Source organism: Oryx dammah, unplaced genomic scaffold (genome assembly GCF_014754425.2).
Source record: "Oryx dammah isolate SB20612 unplaced genomic scaffold, SCBI_Odam_1.1 HiC_scaffold_5, whole genome shotgun sequence".
NCBI classification, from domain to species: domain Eukaryota; kingdom Metazoa; phylum Chordata; class Mammalia; order Artiodactyla; family Bovidae; genus Oryx; species Oryx dammah.
This window is the reverse complement of record NW_024070189.1, coordinates 95,066,702-95,088,540: the sequence shown is the minus strand read 5'-3', so window position 1 is coordinate 95,088,540 and position 21,839 is coordinate 95,066,702. Positions and strand designations below refer to the sequence as shown.

The window sequence follows — 21,839 nt, the reverse complement described above, 5'->3', positions numbered from 1 at the left end:
CCCCTCTTTTTCTCTCTTCTTCTGAGACCCAATTATGAAAATGTTAGAATCATTTATATTAGACCAGAGATTCCTTAACCTGTCCCTTTTTCTTCCACCACAACACACAGTTTGCAGGATCTTAATTTCTCGATGGGGAATCAAACCCAGGACCCCCTTAGTGAAAGCACTGAGTCCTAACCACTGGTCTGCCAGGGTATTGCCATACTGTTCTCATTTTTAAAATTTGTTTTCTCTGTTTTTCTGATTGGGTGATTTTTGTTATTCTGTCTTCCATATCAGTTATGCACTCTCCTGTGCCCCCTGATCTGATGTTAATACTTTCAAGCATGTTTTTTCGGAGAAGGCAATGACACCCCACTCCAGTACTCTTGCCTGGAAAATCCCATGGATGGAGGAGCCTGGTAGGCTGCAGTCCATGGGGTCGCTAAGAGTCAGACACGACTGAGCAACTTCACTTTCACTTTTCACTTTCATTCATTGAAGAAGGAAATGGCAACCCACTCCAGTATTCTTGCCTGGAGAATCCCAGGGATGGGGAAGCCTGGTGGGCTGCCGTCTATGGGGTTGCACAGAGTCGGACACTACTGAAGCGACTTAGCAGCAGCAGCAGCATGTTTTTTATTTCAGTTATTTTATTCTTCACATCTGACTGGTTCTTTTTTATTGTTTATGTTCCTTGTTACAACTTTAACTATGTTCATTCATTCTTTTCTCCAGTTCAGTTACCATTCTTATTTGTTGTTGTTCATTAGTCACCAAGTCATGTCCAACTCTTTGCGACCCTATGGACTAACAGGCTCTTCGGTCCATGACATTTCCCAGGCAGGAATGCTGGAGTGGGTTGGCATTTCCTTTTCCAGGGAATATTCCTGATTAAGGGCTCGAACCCATGTCTCCTGCATTGGCAGATGGATTCTTTACCACTGAATGACCTGGAAAGCCCTAGCATTCTTGTGCTTTACATTTTGTGTTGGTTTCTGCCATATAACTGAGAATCAGTCACAAGTTTACATATATGTATGTATGTATATATATACACACATATGTATGTATGTATGTATCACCTCCCTCCTGAGTCTCCCTCTTCTTCCCACATCCCACCCCTGTTGGTCATCACAGAGCACCAGACTGGACTCTCTTTGTTATTAAGCAACTTCCCACTAATATTTTACACATGATAGTGTATATATGTCAGTGCTGCTTTCTGAATACAGCCCACCCTCACCTTCCCCTTCTGTGTCCACAAGTTTCTTCTCTGCCAGGTTCATAAGTACCATTTTGCTACATTCCATGTATATGCGTTAATATATGATTCTTCGTTGTTGTTTTTTTTTCCTCTTTCTGACTTCACTCTGTATAAGATGGTCTAGGTTCATCTACTATAACTGACTCAGACTTGCTCCTGTTTATAGCTGGCTAAAATCCACTGTATTAATGTAGCATAATTGCTATATACATTCATCTGTCACTGGACATCTAGATTGCTTCCATTTTCTAGCTATTGTAAATATTGCTGCAATAAATACTATAATTTAGTAGCGAGATTTCTGAGTCATATAGTAGATTTATTCTTAATTGTTAAAGGAATCTCCATATTGTTTTCCATTTGGCTGTATCAGTTTCCTTTTCCACCAGCATTCCCTTGCTGCTTTTAATTGTTTTTCTTTGTGTTTAATTTTTGTTAGCTTGAATAATATGTATGTTGGTATGGTTCTTTTGGGGTTTTTCTTTATGAGAGACTCTGGGCTTCCTGGACTTGGGTGACTATTTTCTTTCCCATCACCCTAAGGAAGTTTCCAACTGTAATCTTCTCAAATATTTTCTCATACCCTTTTCCTCTTCTTCTTCTGAAACCCGTGTCATTTGAATATTGGAGCACTTAATTTTGTCCCAGAGTCTTTAAGACTGTCCTCATTTCTTTTTCCTTCTTTTTTCTCTATTCTCTGCTTTGGTTATTTCCACCATTCTATCTTCTAGCTCATTTATCCATTCTTCTGCCTCAGTTATTCTGCTATTGGTTCCCTCCAGTGTATTTTTATTTCAGTTCTTATGTTTTTCATTGTTGATTGTCTGTTCTTAGTCTCTTATAGGTCCTTGTTAAATGTTTCTTGTACATTTTCAATTTGTGCCTCCGTTCTTTATCCGTGCCCACATATTATTTCTGAGGTCTTGTATCATCTTTAATATCATTACACTGAATTCTTTTTCAGGTAGACTGCCTGTTTCATCTTCATTTGCTTCATCTGGTGAAGCCCTGGAGTTCTTTTACTAATGCTTTAGACTGATTGTTTGGTATGTTATTTATCTGTGTTAAATTAGTTGTTTCATCTATGTTTTATCCTTGTTCTTTTGTTTGAAACAAACTCCTTTATCTTCTCATTTTGTTTCACTTTCTCTGTCTCTGTGAAATTAAGTGAAACATTTACCTATCTCATCTTTGAAGGTGTGTCCTTTTGTAGGTCCCTATGCAGTCTTTGTGTGCAGTAGCTTTGGTGGGAGAGCTGGATTTAAGCAGAGAAGAATATTCCTTGGCAGTCCCTTGATTGAGGCTCCACGTTCCACTACAGTGCTTGATCCCTGGTAGTGGAGCTTGGATCCCACAAGCTGTGTGGCGTGGGCAAAATTTAAGAAATAAGACTTTAAAAATTAAAATAAAGAGGCTTCCTTGGTGGCTCAGAAGCCCATGCACAATTACAGAGTAGCCCCAGCTCACTGTAACTGAGTATGGCAAAGAAGATCCAGCATAGCCAAAAATAAGTAAATAAATCTTTAAAACAAAAAATAAAATGTGGTCAGCACAGATATGTCTTTCCTCGGGGCGTCCTTGTTAGGTAGTTGTGCTGGTGATACAATGGCTAGAGCCAGAGCCCTGTGTAAGATGTTTTTCTCCTGTGCACAGTGGCTATCACTACCCTGTCAGGAGCAGAAGCCAGGTCTGGTTCCAAGGTCCTGGAAGCAGAAGCCCTGAGTGTTGCCTCTCAGTCGGTTCTGTTCTCTCCATGTTTGCGCTCTCTCTGCTCCCAGCAACTGTACCTTTGCCTTGGAGGAAGCAATGCTGGAACAGGAGGGTTTTTACGGGCCAGACACACACTGAGACTGTCTAGGAAGCCAGTCAGGTATACAGACAGCTCCTGATCCACAACCTCCACAAGTGCCAGCCCTGGCCTAACTCACCTTATGCAGATGCAGTACTGCGTCCAGATCTGCTGCATACCCTCAAGTGTGCACTCTGCTTGGCAGCAAACACTAAAACCAGATCAATTCCCCTCCTTTCCTACCTGACTCTGTGGATCATTTTTACAGCCTTGGTTTTGGACAGCATTCTGTCTCCAGTTTGTTTTCAGTGGGAAGGGGCTCCATATAGATGTATTTTTGTTATGTTCCTGAGGGGGAGGTGAGCTCAGTGTGACATTTTCTGAGTGTGCAGGGATATTCAGGAATTTTGAACTAGAATGGAATGACTTTCACACAGTGATTGTGGGAATTATGATCATCTCTAAATGCCCATGCCGCCTTCTTTCTTTTCTCATAGGTCATCTTTCTAAGGACCCTTTATGCGATCCTGAGGAAAAGATAGAGGCAAGACAGGATGGTAGCTGAGTGTTTGAGGGATTGTTCTCAGGTAAGAAGACAGAGCATCGTTATAGAGAGTGAGCTACTGCATGCACCACATGGAAACATTTCCTTCTGGTTAGACCTATGTACACAGCTTATTAAATAAAGCCAGTCTGAGTCCCTTTTGAATTTCCTCCCCATGTGAAAGGTCTCATATTGATGAGGGATTACTCTGAATAATCTTAGTATTTCAGTAATTACCTTCTGATATTGTGTCATGATTGCTGCTGCGTGTGTTTTATTTTGACTGTTCTGACATGGTACAGAATGAGGGTAGATATTTCCTAGTGACCTTATTTATTAGCTTGCCCAAGTATGTGTAATTTGTTTAGGATTGTGTTATTGGTTCCATATCAATCACGAGTGGGTGTAGCTAAAAAGGAAAGCTAAGACCACTGTGTCCTGGGAGAGATGATGAGAGACCTTGAGGCCCTCTGTTGATATTGGGGCTCCCTTCCTCATTCTCCACTGTACATTGTTGGAGATCTTACTTTACTGAAACTACTTTGTGTGCGATGGTTTAGGACTCAGTGACCTTTGCTGATGTGGCTGTGTACTTCACCCAGGAAGAGTGGACTTTACTGAACCCCTTTCAAAGAAAGCTGTATAGAAATGTGATGCTGGAAAACTACAAGAACCTGACCACAGCAGGTAAGGCTGCCATCATTCCAGTACACTCTTAGGGAGCGGACATATATGTCCTGTACCTTCTATGTTCCAAGATGGGTGATGCCAATCTGAACACAATGGAAACTAGTAGACACTCGTATCTAAAGAATGAGTTTTACTCCAGTATACTTTCTGTAACAATGTGCTTTGTGAACTAACAGCATTATCATGACTCTTGTTTGAAATATGCATTCTCAAGAGTTCACCTTTGGCATAGTGAATGAAACTTTGAAATTTGGGCCCAGTTATCTGTTTTAACAGGCAGTGGGCATGATTCTTGAAACCAGCATTTAGCAACCACTAGTTTAGCAGCTTCTCCATGAGGCCAAACATCTCTTTTACATTTACTTCATTTCCCATTTAACAACATTCTCAATGCTTTGTAAATGTTCACATAGGTCTGAATATGTTTTTCACTGACCTCAGATACAATCTCTTTGACACACAGAAACAAGAGCTATTTGCCTTTTTATCTCTTTAAAAATTATTACCACATTCATTCTAATGACTTGATTAGATATAGGACCTGATTCATGGGAAGGTTTGTCATGTTTGGCAGGGACTTTTTCATTAATATATCTTTCTTCATGAACAGGATATCAGGCATTCAAACCCACTTTAGTCTCTTGGTTGGAACAAGATGTATTAAAAACTGTGGAGAGAGGAATCCTCCAAGGTGAGCAATTATAAAGAACTTCCCATGTCAATTCAATTTCAGTGTGTTTTGAATTTATAAGAAGGAAGCTTATTGAAATGGGCTTTCTCTCAGAAGGCTGAGGACATTGGTTTCTAATGTTCTGTGACTTCTTGAACTTCTCATACAAACATACATTTAATCAGACTTTCCTGTGATCTCACAAAATAGCCTTTTCTTTCTGTATTAGTTATATATTTTTTTTGGAGGAGTGGGGTTGCTGAATATAGGCTCTTTGTTGCTGCGTGCAGGCTTTCTCCAGTTGCAGCGATCAGGGGCTACTCTACTTTTGGTGTGCAGGCTTCTCATTGGGTAGTTTCTCTTGTTGCAGACAATGAGCTCTAGGGCCTCAAGACTCACTAGTTGTGTCACTTGGGCTCTACAGCTCAGGCTCAGTTGTAGCACATAGCCTTGGCTCTTCCACAGCACATGCCATATTAGTTTCAGGACCAGAGATCTCACACGTGTCCCCTGCATTGGTAGGTACATTCTTAATCACTGGCCCACCAGTGAAGTCCCTTAGTTTTATCATGTTGATGTATATTCCTTGTCCAGAACTTTCCCTAATAATATTCTCTTTTCTTCCTTTTTACTCTCCATAGACTCATCTTTTAAATCAAGTACTCAATACATATATATATTCTTGCTTAATTTTTGTCATAGTCAAATTCCTCACGTCTGTCTTGCCTTATTAAAAGATATGTTAAATTGGAAACTTATACAGATGAGCCTTATTGTTTTTAACCCCTTTAACATCCACTTCTTTGTGCAAAGTCTTAAACTTGTTATTCTCTTTTCCTTCAGAATGGGAAATGCAACTTATATCCAATGACTTGGGAATTCAGCAGGATATTTTGCCAGAAAAAACATCAAATAGGGTACAAATGGTAAGATCAGTAAGTTTCATTCATAAAAAAATACTTATTTTCCTTTTAGTTAATATTGGGATTTCCATACAGCATGAACATTAGTGATAGATATTTGAGTGGCATTCACCCCAGATAGCAGTGTCTGTCAACAAATTCTAATTATGATCAACTTGGGAATATCCTAACCCAAGGTTCAAAATAGTTGCTGCAGACTTCCCACGAGGAATCATTCCCATGTATATAATTAGACAATGAACTTTGAGAACAATTAATGAAATTGTAGTGAACTGTTTTATGATTAGAGTATATGGCACCTCATTGTGTCAAAAGGATTTCATCATTTAACTTTAAAGAAATCAACAGGGCAGGAAGTGTATGAATATAACAGAGATGGTAAAAATCATCATCCTCTCTGTAATGTTTCTATTTTGAGATGGGTAGAACCAGTTAATGAACCTGAGAGATCTTTGAATCATCATCCACCCATTTCTCCACAGACACAAAGCCACAATGGGCAGGAACTGTATGACTGTGAGCACAGCCAGAAAGACTTCAGTGACAGTGACTACTTGTACCATAGTACGCACAGGAGAACTGAAAATGGAGGCAATTCTCATGGATATAATCATTATGGAAAAAGCTTCCTTATTCTGCACAATGAATCCTTTACTAGAGAAAAATGTTCCATGTTTAATCAGTGTGGAAAAGCCATCAGGCTGACTCCAGCTACTGTGTACTGGCAATCTAGCATACCAGAGAAAGCCTTAGAACACACAGATTGTGGGCAATCCTTTGCTAATGGGTCTTTTCTTCAGGCACAAGTGAGAGCTCAGAAGAAAAAAAGACATGACAATTGGAATGAATGTGGGAGAGCTTCCATTCAGTCAACAAGCCTCCATGGACGGGTACCAACTCACACAGCTAACAAACATTACATATATGAGGATTCTGGAAAAGTCTCCGATGCAACCCTAAGCCATAGACGACATATAAAAACACACACTGGAGAAAAGCCTTTTCAGTGTGACACGTGTGGAAAAGCGTTTGGATCATCCTCATACCTACGCATTCACATAAGAATTCACACTGGAATAAAACCCTACAAATGTAAGAGATGTGGGAAAGCATTTGTATCCTCCTCATACCTTCAAGTTCACAGTCGAATTCACACTGGAATAAAACCCTACAAATGTAAGGAATGTGGGAAAGACTTCTCTCAATCCTCAAACCTCACTGGACATATGAAAACTCACACTAGAGACCAGCCCTATAAGTGTAAGGTATGTGGGAAAGACTTCCATCGATCCTCAGACCTCACTGGACATACGAAAACTCACACTGGAGAGCAACTGTATAAATGTAAGGAATGTGGGAAAGCCTTTGGGTCATCCTCACACCTTCGTGTTCACGGTCAAATTCACACTGGAGTAAAACTATACAAATGTCAAGAATGTGGGAAAACCTTCACTGGTTCCTCTCGCCTTATTGAACACATGAACACTCACACTGGAGAGAAGCCTTTTAGGTGTGACACATGTGGGAAAACCTTCACTCAATCCTCATGCCTTACTAAACATATGAAAATACACACTGGAGAAAAGCCTCTTAAGTGTGACATATGTGGGACAACTTTTACTCAAACCTCATACCTTACTCAGCATATGAGAACACACACTGGAGAGAAGCCTTTTAAGTGTGACAAATGTGGGAAGGCCTTTGCTGCTTACTCATATCTTAGTAACCATTTCAGAACTCACACTGGAGAGAAGCCTTTTAAGTGTGACACCTGTGGGAAAACCTTTGTTCAATCCTCAGGCCTTTCTCAACATAAGAAAACTCACACTGGAGAAAAGCCATTTAAATGTGACACCTGTGGGAAAACCTTCAGTCAATCCTCATACCTTTCTCGGCATATGAGAACACACACTGGAGAGAAGCCTTATAAGTGTGACACATGTGGGAAAGGCTTTGGGTTTTCTTCTATTCTTCGTAGACATTTACAGTCTCATACTGGGGAGAAGACTGCTAAATGTGAAAAATGTGGGAAAACCTTCACTCGAGCCTCAGGCCTTACTCAACATATGACAACACACACTGGAGAGAAGCCTTATAAGTGTGACAAATGTGGGAAGGCCTTTGCTGACTCCTCGTGTCTTACTAAACACTTTAGAACTCACACTGGAGAGAAGCCTTTTAAGTGTGACAAGTGTGGGAAGGCCTTTGCTGTTTCCTCTCGTCTTACTAAACATTTTAGAACTCACACTGGAGAGAAGCCTTTTGAGTGCAATATATGTGGGAAAACATTTACCACTTCTTTGTCTGTTACCATGCACAAGCGAAGACACACTGGAGAGAAACCATATTCTTGTAAGGAACATAGGTAAACCTTTTTATGTTCCTCAATACTGACTTCCTATGTACAATGATGTTGGGAGAGAAGCCATTGGAACATGATATGTGGGAAAGCCCTTACTGATTACTCCTTGCCAGAGTCCAGCTCCAGCAGCCAGGGATTCAACCTGAAGGGATAGGCAGTGTCGGCGAGAGAAACTGAGGCAGCCTCTCAGTTTTCTTGGACTGCCTGTTTATTTCAAGCTTATGATTCTCTTTTATACTTTTACAAAAGCATTAGGTCAGAGGTTTGATATTTTTAGTTCCCATTGACCCAGATTTATTTTTCTCCAAAAATCAATGTTGCCCCTCAAAAGGAGTTCCTTCCTCAGCGATTCTCTTATCTACTTTTTCTCATGTGTCCTTGTGAATACACTGTAACTCATGCTAATGTCTGGGCTGCATACCACATTCCTCAGTTTATTTCTTATCTTTCTAAGTCCTGTTTGCCCCTAGTATCCTAAGTTCACTATTTCTTAGAAAGGGCTTCTAGCTAATATCTCTAAAGTCCCTAATTTCTATAAGCTATAGTAGAATATTGTAACATTACAGCAATCCTTAAATCTTTAGCTTCTAACTATTTTAATTATTCCTAAGCCCTAAATTCAGCAAACTCCTTTGCCATAAACACTTTTCTCACAAATAGGCTTCAGATAGGAATCCCTCCCATGGTCTCAAGCTGTGGCCTCTGTGCTCACCCTGGAACACTTTTTTGTAAAAGTCCTTGAACAAATGTCAGTGATTAACTTTATGAATTATTCTTTGAGCACAGCTGCAGAAGGCTTTATGCCTTCTCCTGCTCCTCTCAAAAACAGTAAGCACTTTAATAGTCTCTTCAGTCAACTCAGCCAAGGAAAGGAAAAAACAAGTCAGAATCACAAAACCTAACTCCTTCATTCCGGGCCCATGCCTATGGAAAAAAGGGAGGGGGTTTAGGGCTGTGCCTCTATTTTGTCAGTAATGCCTAATGCAGCTCCCGATGACTCCTGTCTTAACATTTTGTTTTTAATATTTCACTGCACGGTGCAGCATATGAAACCTTAGTTCTCCAACTGAAGATGTGCCACATGCCCCCTGTATTGGAAGGTAGAGCCTTAACCACTGGAGAACCAAGAAGGTCCCCTACTAAACATTTTCAAAATCAACACAGGAGAGAATCCTTTTGAGGGTAATAAACATGGGAAAGGATTTATTCACCAATTCTTCACCCTTTAGCATTCACTAATGTATGCACACTGGAAAAACACCATAAATGGGGATCAGTTTTATCATTCTTATCTCAGTAGTAACGGAAAAAGTAAGGAGACTAGTTCAGGATTTCCTTCTGCCTGAATCTATCATGTCTTGTCGCTAGAGCAAAGCCTAGAGTTCCTGATCACAACACAAACACACAGTTCAACCCATGGTGACTCCTGCACACCAGGTCCCTGCAGTGGCATGAAAGGTGAGGTGATGCCTTTGCACCAGCCATGTAGATTGGAACCCAGATATCTACAAGGGCAGTTCCAGGAGCTACTGGGCTCCCCTGAGCTGGGAATACAGAGCACTCTCTTGTGGGGGCTTCTTCCTTGAAATACTTCTTGCAGGCTGATGTGTGTCAAGACACCTTTCTTTTTGTAGATGACATAACCTATACGTATAAAACGCTAAAGATGCCACCAGAAAATCATTAGTGCTAATCAATTAGCAAAGTTGGAAGAAATAAAATTAATATGTGGAAATCCCTTGCATTCTTGTACACTAACATTGAAAAATAGATACTAAGGAAACAATTCCATCACCATCGCAACACAAAGAATGAAATACCAAGGAATAAACCTACCTAAGCAGACAAAAGATCTCTACAGAAAATTATAAGATACTGATGAAAGAAATCAAAGGTAACACAAACAGTTGGAGACATGTATCATGTTGTTATTAGAAGAATCCATATTCTGAAAATGACTGTACTATCCAGTGATATCTACAGATTCAGTGCAATACTGATGGCATTTTTCTCAGAACTAGAAAAAAAAAATTTTTTTAATTTGTCTGGAAGCACAAAATACCCCAAATAGCCAAAGCAGTCTTGAGAAAGAGTGGAGGTGGAGCAATCAACCTTCATGACTTTAGACTATACTACAAAGCTACAATCATTAAGAGAGTATGGTTCTGGCACAGAAACATAGACCAATGGTAAAAGATATAAAGCCCAAAGGTAAACCCACACACCTGTGAGCACCTTTTCTTGGACAAAGGAGGCAAGAATATACAATGGAGAAAAGACAGCTTCTTTTAAAAGCGGTACTGGAAAAACTGGACAGCCTCATGTAAAAGAATGAAATTAGAACACTTCCTAACACCATACACAAAAGAAATTTAAAATGGATTAAAGACCTAAATGTAAGGCCAGAAACTATAATATTCTTAGAGTAAAATATAGGCAGAACACTCTTTGACATAAATGACAGCATTCTCTATTTGACCCACCTCCTAGCATAATAGAAATAAAAACAAAAATAAACAAGTGGGACCTAATTAAATGTTCTAGCACATGAAAGGAAGCTATAAACAAGATGAAAAGACAACCCTCAGAATGGGAGAAAAGAATTGCAGTGAAACAACTGAAAAAGGATTAATCTACAGAATATATAAGCAGCTTAGGCAGATCAAATACCAGAGAACCCAGTCAAAAAATCAGAAGACCTACACAGACATTTCTCTAAAGAAGACATAGAGGTGGCCCCCAAACACATGAAAAGATGCTCCACATCACTCATTATGAGTGAAATACAAATGAAGTCTACAATGAGGTATCACCTCACATTGGTCAGAATGCCTATCATTAAAAGATCTAAAAACAGTAAATGCTAGAGAAGGTGTGGAGAAAAGGGAACCTTATATTGGTGGGAATGTAAGTTGATAAATCCACTATGAAGAACAGTATGGAGATTTCTTTAAAAACTAGGACTAAAACTAACATGACCCAGCATCCCACTGCTGGGCATATACCATGAGAAAACCATAATTGAAAACGACACATGTACCCCAGTGTTCATTGCAGCACAGTTTGCAGTGGATAGGACAGGGAAGCAAGCTTTATGTTCATTGACAGATGAATGAATAAAGGAGTTGTGGTACTGAATATTACTCACCAATACAAGCAACGTCCTCGAGTCAGTTCTGGTGAGTTGGATGAACCTAGAGCTTATTACACAGAGTGAAGTAAGTCAAAAAGAGAAAAACAAAGATTGCGTATGAATACTTATGTGTGTGGTTGAGTTGCTAAGTCATGTCCGACTCTTGTGACCCCATGGACTGTAGCCTGCCCAGCTCTCTGTCCATAGGATTTTCCACGCAGGAATACTGGAATGGGTTGCTGTTTCCTTCTCCAAACACATACGTATGGAACCTAAAAAATTATATTTGTGAACCTACTTGCAGGGAAGCCATAGAAATGCAGACCTGGAGAACAGACTTTTGGGCCGAGGCTGAAAGGGAAGAGGTGGGACAAATTAAGAGAACAGTATTTGAATCTGCTTATAACATGGGAGACCTGGGTTTGATCCCTGAGTTGGGAAAATCCCCTGGAGAAGGGAACAACTACCCACTCCAATATCCTTGCCCAGAGAATTCCAGAGCCAGAAGAGCCTGGTGGGTTACAGTCCATGGGGTCCCAAAGAGTTGGACACAACTGAGCAACTTGGAAAATCACTTGGTCAGACACTACTGAGCAACTCACTCACTGACGTATATACTACCATGTGTACAACAGATAGCTAATGGGAAGTTGCTATACAACACAAGGAGCTCAACTTGGTTCTGAGGGGTAGGATGGTGTGCGTGTTGGGAGGAAGGTTCAAGAAGGAGGGTACATAGGTATTCTCATGGCTGATTCATGTTGTATGGCAGAAACCAACCCAACATTGTAAAGCAATTACTCTCCAATTTAAAAAACATTTTTTAAATAAAGTTCACCTTTCCCCACCAGCAGTGATGTCTGTCCACTACTGTCCTTGCATGACCCACTCTCTGGTACCTGCCTGTGAACAGGGAGTCCCTGTTTTTGTATGACTGAGGCAGCTGTACTTGTGAGACTACTGACCTCCCCCAGCAGGCTGCCTACAGAAGTGACCCTGCATGTGGGTATTTTAAAATACTGTTTTATGGGACTTCCCTGGTGGTCCAATGGTTAAGAATCCACCTTGCAATGCAGGAGATTCAGGAGACACAGATCCATTATCTGGGTGGGAAACAAGCATTTCACATGCAGTGGGGCAACTAAGCTATGCACCACACATGGAGAAAAGCCCCTTACAACCTTGAAGTCCCAGTGCATCACACACAAAGAATAATGTTATGTGTGAGATATTTTGTTCAGTGTACTAAGTCTTGGAAATAACCAGCTAACCAGTTTCTTTATATTCTCTTTTTTCATATGCTACATTTCTCCATTTACAATCTGACTTTAGTAGTTTTTTAAAAACTAACATTTTCTAAGAATCTGAGTTTTGGTTTACTAATTCATTTAAAATACCCATTTTAAATAAACAGCTGAAGGTCAGTTTTCATTCCAATCCCAAAGAAAAAAAATGCCAAAGAATGCTCAAACAACCTCACAATTGCACTCATCTCACATGCTAGGAAAGTAATGCTCAAAATTCTCCAAGCCAGGCTTCAGCGATATGTGAACCATGAACTCCCTGATGTTCAAGCTGGTTTTAGAAAAGGCAGAGGAACCAGAGATCAAATTGCCAACATCCGCTGGATCATCAAAAAAGCAAAAGAGTTCCAGAAAAACATCTATTTCTGCTTTATTGACTATGCCAAAGCTTTTGACTGTGTGGATCACAATAAAATGTGGAAAATTCTGAAAGACATGGGAATACCAGACCACCTGACCTGCCTCTTGAGAAACCTATATGCAGGTCAGGAAGCAACAGTTAGAACTGGACATGGAACAACAGACTGGTTCCAAATAGGAAAAGGAGTACGTCAAGGCTGTATATTGTCACCCTGCTTATTTAACTTCTATGCAGAGTACATGAGAAATGCTGGGCTGGAAGAAGCACAAGCTGGAATCAAGATTGCCAAGAGAAATATCAACAAGCTCAGATATGCAGATGACACCACCCTTATGGCAGAACGTGAAGAGGAACTAAAAAGCCTCTTGATGAAAGTGAAAGAGGAGAGTGAAAAGGTTAGCTTAAAGCTCAACATTCAGAAAACGAAGATCATGGCATTTGGTCGCATCACTTCATGGGAAATAGATGGGGAAACAGTGGAAACAGTGTCAGACTTTATTTTGGGGGGGCTCCAAAATCACTGCAGATGGTGACTGCAGCCATGAAATTAAAAGACACTCCTTGGAAGGAAAGTTATGACCAACCTAGATAGCATAATAAAAGGCAGAGACATTACCTTGCCAACAAAGGTCTGTCTAGTCAAAGCTATGGTTTTCCCGGTGGTCATGTATGGATGTGAGAGTTGGACTGTGAAGAAAGCTGAGCGCCGAAGAACTGATGCTTTTGAACTAAGGTGTTGGAGAAGACTCTTGAGAGTCCCTTGGACTGCAAGGAGATCCAACCAGTCCATCCTAAAGGAGATCAGTCCTGGGTGTTCATTGGAAGGACTGATGTTGAAGCTGAAACTCTGATACTTTGGCCACCTCATGTGAAGAGCTGACTCATTTGAAAAGACCCTGATGCTGGGAGGGATTTGGGGGCAGGAGGAGAAGGGAACTACAGAGGATGAGATGGTGGCTGGATGGCATCACCGACTCAATGGACATGAGTTTGGGTAAACTCCGGGAGCTGGTGATGGACAGGGAGGCCTGGCATGCTACGATTCATAAGAGTCAGACATGACTGAGTGACTGAACTGAACTGAAAGAAATCTCTAGCACTTTAGGGTCTTCTGCACAGATATTTTATACAGCAGAGTCTCTAAGAGAGGCACTGCCAATCAAGCTAGTTTTAAAACTTTTTTCGCCAGATGTATTATTTCTGGAGGATCCCCTAAATACTACTGTTAGTAATTCTCTACTCACAGTTTTCTACTATTTTAAGATGTACATCATGTAAAATTTACTGTGTTAACTATTGTTTGGTTCAGTTCAGTTCAGTTGCTCAGTCGTGTCCAACTCTTTGCGACCCTATGAATTGCAGCACGCCAGGCCTCCCTGTCCATCACCAGCTCTCGGAGTTTACACAAATTCATGTCCATCGAGTCGGTGATGCCATCCAGCCATCTCATCCTCTGTTGTTCCCTTCTCCTCCTGCCCCTAATCCCTCCCAACATCAGAGTCTTTTCCAATGAGTCAGCTCTTCGCATGAGGTGGCCCAAGTATTGGAGTTTCAGCTTTAGCATCATTCCTTCCAAAGAAATCCCAGGGTTGATCTCCTTCAGAATGGACTGGTTGGATCTCCTTGCAGTTCAAGGGACTCTCAAGAGTCTTCTCCAACACCACAGTTCAAAAACAGCATCGATTCTTCGGCACTCAGCTTGCTTCCAAGTCTTATACCAGTACCTAGAAGATAATATTTAATAAATGTTTAAAGGCATGAGTCAATCAAACCATTGCTATTATTAGCATCAGAAAGAAACTGGTTTCATCTTTTGTGGGAAAAAAAGGACAAAACAAAAAAAAAAAATGAACTTGGGAACAGAGAAATGTTCCAATTTTTTTCTTTTCTAGTTTTTGCCAGATACTAAACATTGGAGAAGGGGACGACAGAGGATGAGATGGCTGGATGGCATCACCAACTCGATGGACATGAGTCTGAGTGAACTCTGGGAATTGGTGATGGACAGGGAGGCCTGGCATGCTGCAATTCATGGGGTCGCAAAGAGTTGGACATAACTGAGTGACTGAACTGAACTGAACTGAACTGAAACATCACCTACACAAATTGAACATTTGTAACTATCAAAAATTTGTATAATGGCTGCAGTCCATCTGTTAATCTCAGAATGTCTTGTTTTCCATATATCTTTCAATGACATGCAGCTGTTAGGTAATTTTTGTCTCTAAGGGAAAATTCCAAATCTAATAACAGTGTAAAGAAATATAAAAATACTGCAATCAAGATAGCATCAGGTTCCTCTTTTTCAGTGTTTTTCATATGACTAACAATAATATTACACTTATTTAATAATATTACACTTATTTGGGTACGATTATGGACTGAACTGTGTTCACTCAAAATTTTATGTTGATATCCTTCGGAGAAGGCAATGGCACCCCGCTCCAGTACTCTTGCCTGGAAAGTCCCATGGACGCGAGCCTGGTAGGCTGCAGTCCATGGGGTCGCTAAGAGTCAGACACTACTGAGCGACTTCACTTTCACTTTTCACTTTCATGCATTGGAGAAGGAAATGGCAACCCACTCCAGTATTCTTGCCTGGAGAATCCCAGGGACGGGGGAGCCTGGCGGGCTGCTGTCTATGGGGTCACACAGAGTCGGACACGACTGAAGCAACTTAGCAGCAGCAGCAGCAGCATGGACTGAACTGTGTTCACTCAAAATTTTATGTTGATATCCTTATTCCCAAGGCCTCAGAATGTGACTGTATTTGGAGAAAGTGCCTTTCAAAAGGTAGTTAATTTTAACATGAGGTCACCAGGGTGAACCTTAATTCAATCACCCTGGTGTTCTTATAAGAAGAGGAAGTCAGAACACCCAGAGGCCAGGGAAACCTGCACGAAGGGAGGACCAGGTTCAGAATCAGCATGACGGTGGCCATCTGCAATCCAAGTGAAATGGAGCAGGACCTTATGGTCTATGTTCCCCCCATGTCCTCAGCCTACCTTTTGTCTGTGGAACAACTTTAGCCAAAGAATAAGCTTAATCAGAGAAATGAAAAACTGCAGAAACAAAGGAAAATTGTCAAAGGAGGCCAAGTAATAATAGTTAATAGTCATATTAAGCAGAGTCAAGGACATTTAGTTCCTCCTCAAGGGCTGTTATAGATGATATCCTGAGCCGTATCCTGTGAGGTATCTTGTAGATACTGAACTACACATCAGGTGGAAGAAGTTAACTACTTGATGACCAGACTGTAGTCATGATATAAACTGTCACAGTTCCAAGAACTGCCATCAAGGAAATGGGAACAAACCGATCCTGCAACTGAAGATTAACTACTTAAACAAGAGGAATCTGATTAGGACACCACATGACCAATTTCAAGGAGACTATCAGAGCTGACTGTACTATATCTGCATGTAGGCCCCTCCCTCTGTCTATAAAAGCTCTTGCCCACTGATTGTCAGTGCAGGGAGTCAGGCTTCTGCTAGGCATCTGCCCTCCCCCTGGCACCCTGCTGGTTGCCAGCATCCAAAGTAAAGCAAACTTTCCTTTCCACCAATCTCACTTGTCTATTGGCTTTTGAGAGGTCAGCTGCTGGACCCCACAAGGAGACAGGCCTCAGAGGAAACCAACCCTGGTGGGACCTTGATGTTGAACTTCCAGACTCTAGGATTGTTAGAAAATATATTTCTGTTGTGTAAGTCACCCAGTCTAGCATTATTAGGATAAGGCAAGCACCATTTCAAAATCCTCTTGCTACAGCTGTTACTTGAGCCATGTCTCCTGTAATTATTTCAGTGGAAGTTGTGACAAGTTTTTTGCTCAGCCCCAACTAGACACCTTGCCAATCAGTTCAGGTCAGTTGCTCAGTCATGTCCGACTCTTTGTGACTCCATCAACCGCAGCACGCCAGGCCTCCCTGTCCATCACCAACTCCCGGAGTCCACCCAAACTCATATCCATCGGGTCAGTGATGCCATCCAACCATCTCATCCTCTGTCGTCCCCTTCTCCTCCTGCCTTCAATCTTTCCCAGCATCAGGGTCTTTTCAAATGAGTCAGCTCTTTGCATCAGGTGGCCAAAGCAGTGGAGTTTCAGCTTCAAAATCAGTCCTGCCAATGACCAACCAGGACTGATCTCCGCACATGCCAAACACCTCCTGCTTTCTGCCCTGAAACTTCTGATACCAAATTATGGGACATTTGAGGGAAACTGCTCTGTATTCAGAAGTGTGCAACTCAGACATAAAGGGATGCTAATCTCTCTAGGACCATCTCTGGCCCATAGAAAGCATGAGCTGAGGTCTTTTCATCTATTGAGTGGAAAGTTCTGGGACACATATGTTGTACCTCAGTAAGGTTTGGTGGGATTTAGTAGTAGTCATCAATAAAAGCAGTCATTATTATTTTGATTCCTTAATTGATTTGGTTTTCCTTCCTTCCCTGCTGCTGCTGCTGCTGCTAAGTTGCTTCAGTCATGTCTGACTCTGTGTGACCCCAGAGACAGCAGCCCACCAGGCTCCCCCGTCCCTGGGATTCTCCAGGCAAGAACACTGGAGTGGGTTGCCATTTCCTTCTCCAATGCATGAAAGTGAAAAGTGAAAGTGAAGTCGCTCAGTCGTGCCCAACTCTTAGCAACCCCATGGACTGCAGCCTACCAGGCACCTCTGTCCATGGTATTTTCCAGGCAAGAGTACTGGAGTGGGTTGCTATTGCCTTCTCCCCTTCCTTTCCTAGTAGATAATAATAGGAGATATCTACAACAAATATATACATATTTGTTCTGTTTCTCTGGATAACCTAATAACAAGGCCCAAGAGAAATGAAAATATGTTTGAATATACATGGCTTTTTCATAGCACCATTATTCATAATATGTACTGCCAGGGTCCAGCCCCGGTGGATCCAGGGTGATTTGAAGGTGGGGGGACGGTGTCGGCGTCTTTGGAAAAATACATATTTAATTACAGATATAGAGAAAGATTAGAAACGGATAGTGTAGTAGGAGATAGTGTAGTGGAGAAAAGAAGGCTGAATCCAGATGGGAATTCAGCCAGAGAAACAGGAGCAAGAAAGAAGCAACATGGTGGAATCAGTCTTTCCGGAAACTGATCCAATTTCTTTATTTTTGGGTTTGCTTATATACCTTTTGTTACACATAGGGATGAATACAGAGTCACGCGGGGGTCAGCAGTCCTGACCTTTATCAAAATCAGGTGCTTCACATAAATGTATAAAAAAAAAAGGTCTTAGGGATATTATATCATCTTCTGGCCATGAGTGAGACCTGCTGACATTTTATGATCCTTTCTTTCTGATAACCAAAAAACATTTCTTCCAAGGGTGTTTTTTCTTAAACCAGGCACCACCCTCCAAATAAAGTTACATTCCTATAGGGTGAGGGTATAGTGAGTTACAATCAAGAAAGGAATTTATTTAACCCAAGGTTAACATGATTAATCTTAAAGGTTAATACTTATTTCTCCTATATGCTTAAAGGTTAATACTTATTTCTCCTATATGCTAGTTATATTCATTATAAGGGCAGGGAATATGGAGATTTAGCAGCAAACATCAGCCCAACAAATGAAAATCCTTTCACCAATGTTCCCCTTAAGATCTATCTAGTCTTAAGATAGTGATAAAGTTACATTTTTACATGGCAAGGACACAGGGATTTATAATAAAGTACAGTGATCTATTACAAAAGAGAAAATTCATTAACTCAAAAAGTCTAGTATTGCTAACATCAAAAACTACTATATTTCCTTTTCTATATTCCAAATACATTGATTAATATATTCCCAGGTACCTAAGGATATGGAGGCCTGGCGGCAATCATTGACTCAACAATGAGAAAAGCCCTATGCTAATTAAGACTCTCAAAATACTCCAAAACCCTCTGTGCTGTTTCTGGTTGAGAGGTAGTAAACAATCATGTGCATAGTGGCAGGAGTATGGATAATCCTGTCACACAAGCTAGTCTGTCAGCAGAGAGGTTTGACCGAGACATCCTTGTCCCACCCAGGGGAGGGAATTAGCAGCAATTATTGGCACAACAAATGAAAAACCCTTCACCAATATAATTCCTAACCAACCCACTATACTAATAATTTTCAACTCCCCAAAAGAATTTGCCTTTAGTAAGTCTAAAACATCTCGTGCCTCTCAGATTGGGAGGCTGTAAACAATCACATGTAGCCGGACGAACCTATACAGTTGGGCTAGATAACCTTCAGAGGAGTCTGTAAGCTGAAACACTCTTGTCATGCCCAGGAATTTTTATTGCCTTGGAGCTGCACGTTTACTCCTTCTCCGAGAGAAACGGTTATGGGGGAGAGCATAAAACAGACTCTGGTTTTGGGGTAGATGCTCGGGAACAGGGGGTTGCCTTAGGCTTGATCACGCCTTTGCGTAGGCCAAGCCTCCTTCCTCATCACCTTTGCCATGGGCGGAGTTCCTCACGCTGGCCCCCGGCAATGTACAAAGTGGAAACAATCCAAATATTCATCAACTGATAAGTAAATAAAACAATATATTCATACTATGGAATATCATTCTGAAATACAAAGAAATTATATATGCTATAACACATGAATCTTGAAAAATATACTAGGTGGAAAAATTACTAATGAAAGGTTTCATGATCTTATTTACATGAAATGTCTAGAAAAGGCAAATGGATAGAGACAGAAGGTGGAATCATGGCAGCATGGATGTTAAGTGTCTAGGAATATGGGGGTGTAACAACCAAAGGGTACTTTATAATGGAACCAAAATTCCATTATATTTTTACAACTAGGTTTTTTTAATTATAAATTTATTTATTTTAATTGGAGGTTAATTACTTAACCAATACAATATTGTAAAGTACAACTAGGTTTTAAAATAACATAAATCTGTTGTTGTCAAAAGAGTCTGATACAGGTATAAGTAAATATTACACAGAAGAGTCTAAAACCTGAATTAAGTATATATAGGAATTTATTGAATAAAGGTGGAATTTCAAATTAGTATGTCAAGGATAATTTATCAGTAACAACTGATCCTCTCTCTGGAGGAAAACATAATTGTATCCACTACCCCGTGTGTGTGTGTGTCTGTGTCTGTGTCTGTGTGTGTGTCTGTGTGTGTGTGTGTGTCTGTGTGTGTGTGTGTATGTGCACGCACCAGGCTCCTCTGTCCATGGAATTCTCCAGACAAGAATACCACAGTGGGTTGCCATTTCCTTCTCCAATGCGAATTTTAGTAGTAGTTAGTCACTAAGTCGTGTCTGACTCTTGTAGCCTGCCAGGTCCCTCTGTCCATGGGATTCTCCAGGCAAGAACAGTGGAGTGGGTTGCCATTTCCTTCTCCATTACTACCCCATAACACATGACAAAACACATTCTTTGAGGATTAAAATGTCAGTAAAAATATAAATTTTAGGTGAAAATTAGAAAATCTGTATGTAACCTAGAGTTGGAAGAGAATTTTTAAGGAAGGCTAGGAGAAAACCCAGAAATTTTAAGTGAATATCTCATTTGCAATTGATGAAACATTAACATGGCAAAACAATTATCAGTTTAACAGACGCATAAAACACATTTGATAAGGCACATAAGCAATTTTCATAAATATGCTAACAAGTAGGATTTCAAAGTACCTTTATAAACTCCTCTGCGGCCACACACTGAAATATACAGAAAACATGATTAAGGAGAAAAGAGAACTATTTCTGAATGAGTGAAGTAGGCCTGGTTATCAGAGCTGTTTCTCTTAGCACGGGAGGCCCTAGACGGTATGGTAAGATCGAAAAAATAAAAAACCGAAATACATACTTGAACACAATATATACAACGGTTACAGGAAAATGTCACTACTTAGAATACTCAAAGGAGTCAATAATTTAAGTTTAGCACGGTGTCCTAACTTCATACAAAGAAGGCAAAAATAAACGTTAAATACGAGATTGATTGAATAGAAGAGATAGACCATATCTCGGATTGGCAGGTTTATCAATATAGGAGACTCTTACTCTAAGGACTCCAGGGAGCTGAGAAAAGACAGATACAAAAGCTTTCGAAGACCATCCATTTGGACGCCTCTCCCTTCTGACCCCTAAACCCGGGCCTGCGCCTCGCCTCGCCTCCCCATCACTTCTGGGCATGGGTCCCGCCCTCCACTCGCAGCTCCGCCCACGAGCCTAGTTTTAGCCTCGGAATCATCCGCTGGGAGTGTTTCTGCTTCCAGCTCCCCCCACTGAATCGACTGCAAGACCCCTCACCCGCAACGTGGGGAGGAACTGCAAGTTTTCTCTGCAATGGCTGAATTTGACTGACAACCCCAATCTCAGAACTGCACCCCGCCACGGCCGAAGTAGGAAGCGGAAGTGGCGTCAATGTCTGTGTCGGTCTTCCATCCGGCGGCTCCGTGCTTCTAGGAGGGAGTGGTTTTGGTCGTCCTGTGTTTCAGCGTGTCCTTGGTGGGGCCCGCGTTCAGGAAGGGCTGTGGGATACAAGAAGCGCGTTAAAGGACAGGTTTGGTCGAGTTTTCGAGAGGTCTCCTTGGGCAGACCTCGCCCCTTTCTCTTAACATCCTTCGGGACCTAAGGCCCCGCTTTCATCCAGGTACGGGCGGTAAAGGGGAGTTTTCGGGGTGTTGTCATTCACTGTGCTTCCCTATTCGAAACCCTTTGTGACTTTAGTTCTTGAGATCATGAATATCCACTGTTTGATTCAGGTTACTGAGGCCCCTGCACCTTCTGGTTTTCTTGAAGTTAGTGATCCTGCTGTATTCCTCTTGAGTATGAAGATGTTCACTTGAAAAT

General features: G+C 41.2%; 1 protein-coding gene across 1 annotated transcript in view; it reads left to right on the top strand.

Moving 5' to 3' along the window:
* ZNF560 (zinc finger protein 560) overlaps positions 1 to 21,839 on the top strand; it is a 57,732-nt gene that overhangs the window by 18,359 nt on the left and 17,534 nt on the right. The window contains 5 exon segments of the mRNA XM_040241629.1: positions 3,536 to 3,625; positions 4,143 to 4,269; positions 4,883 to 4,963; positions 5,786 to 5,868; positions 6,348 to 8,231. Of these exon segments, the coding sequence (XP_040097563.1) occupies positions 3,593 to 3,625; positions 4,143 to 4,269; positions 4,883 to 4,963; positions 5,786 to 5,868; positions 6,348 to 8,231 (2,208 nt within the window). The 5' untranslated portion in view covers positions 3,536 to 3,592.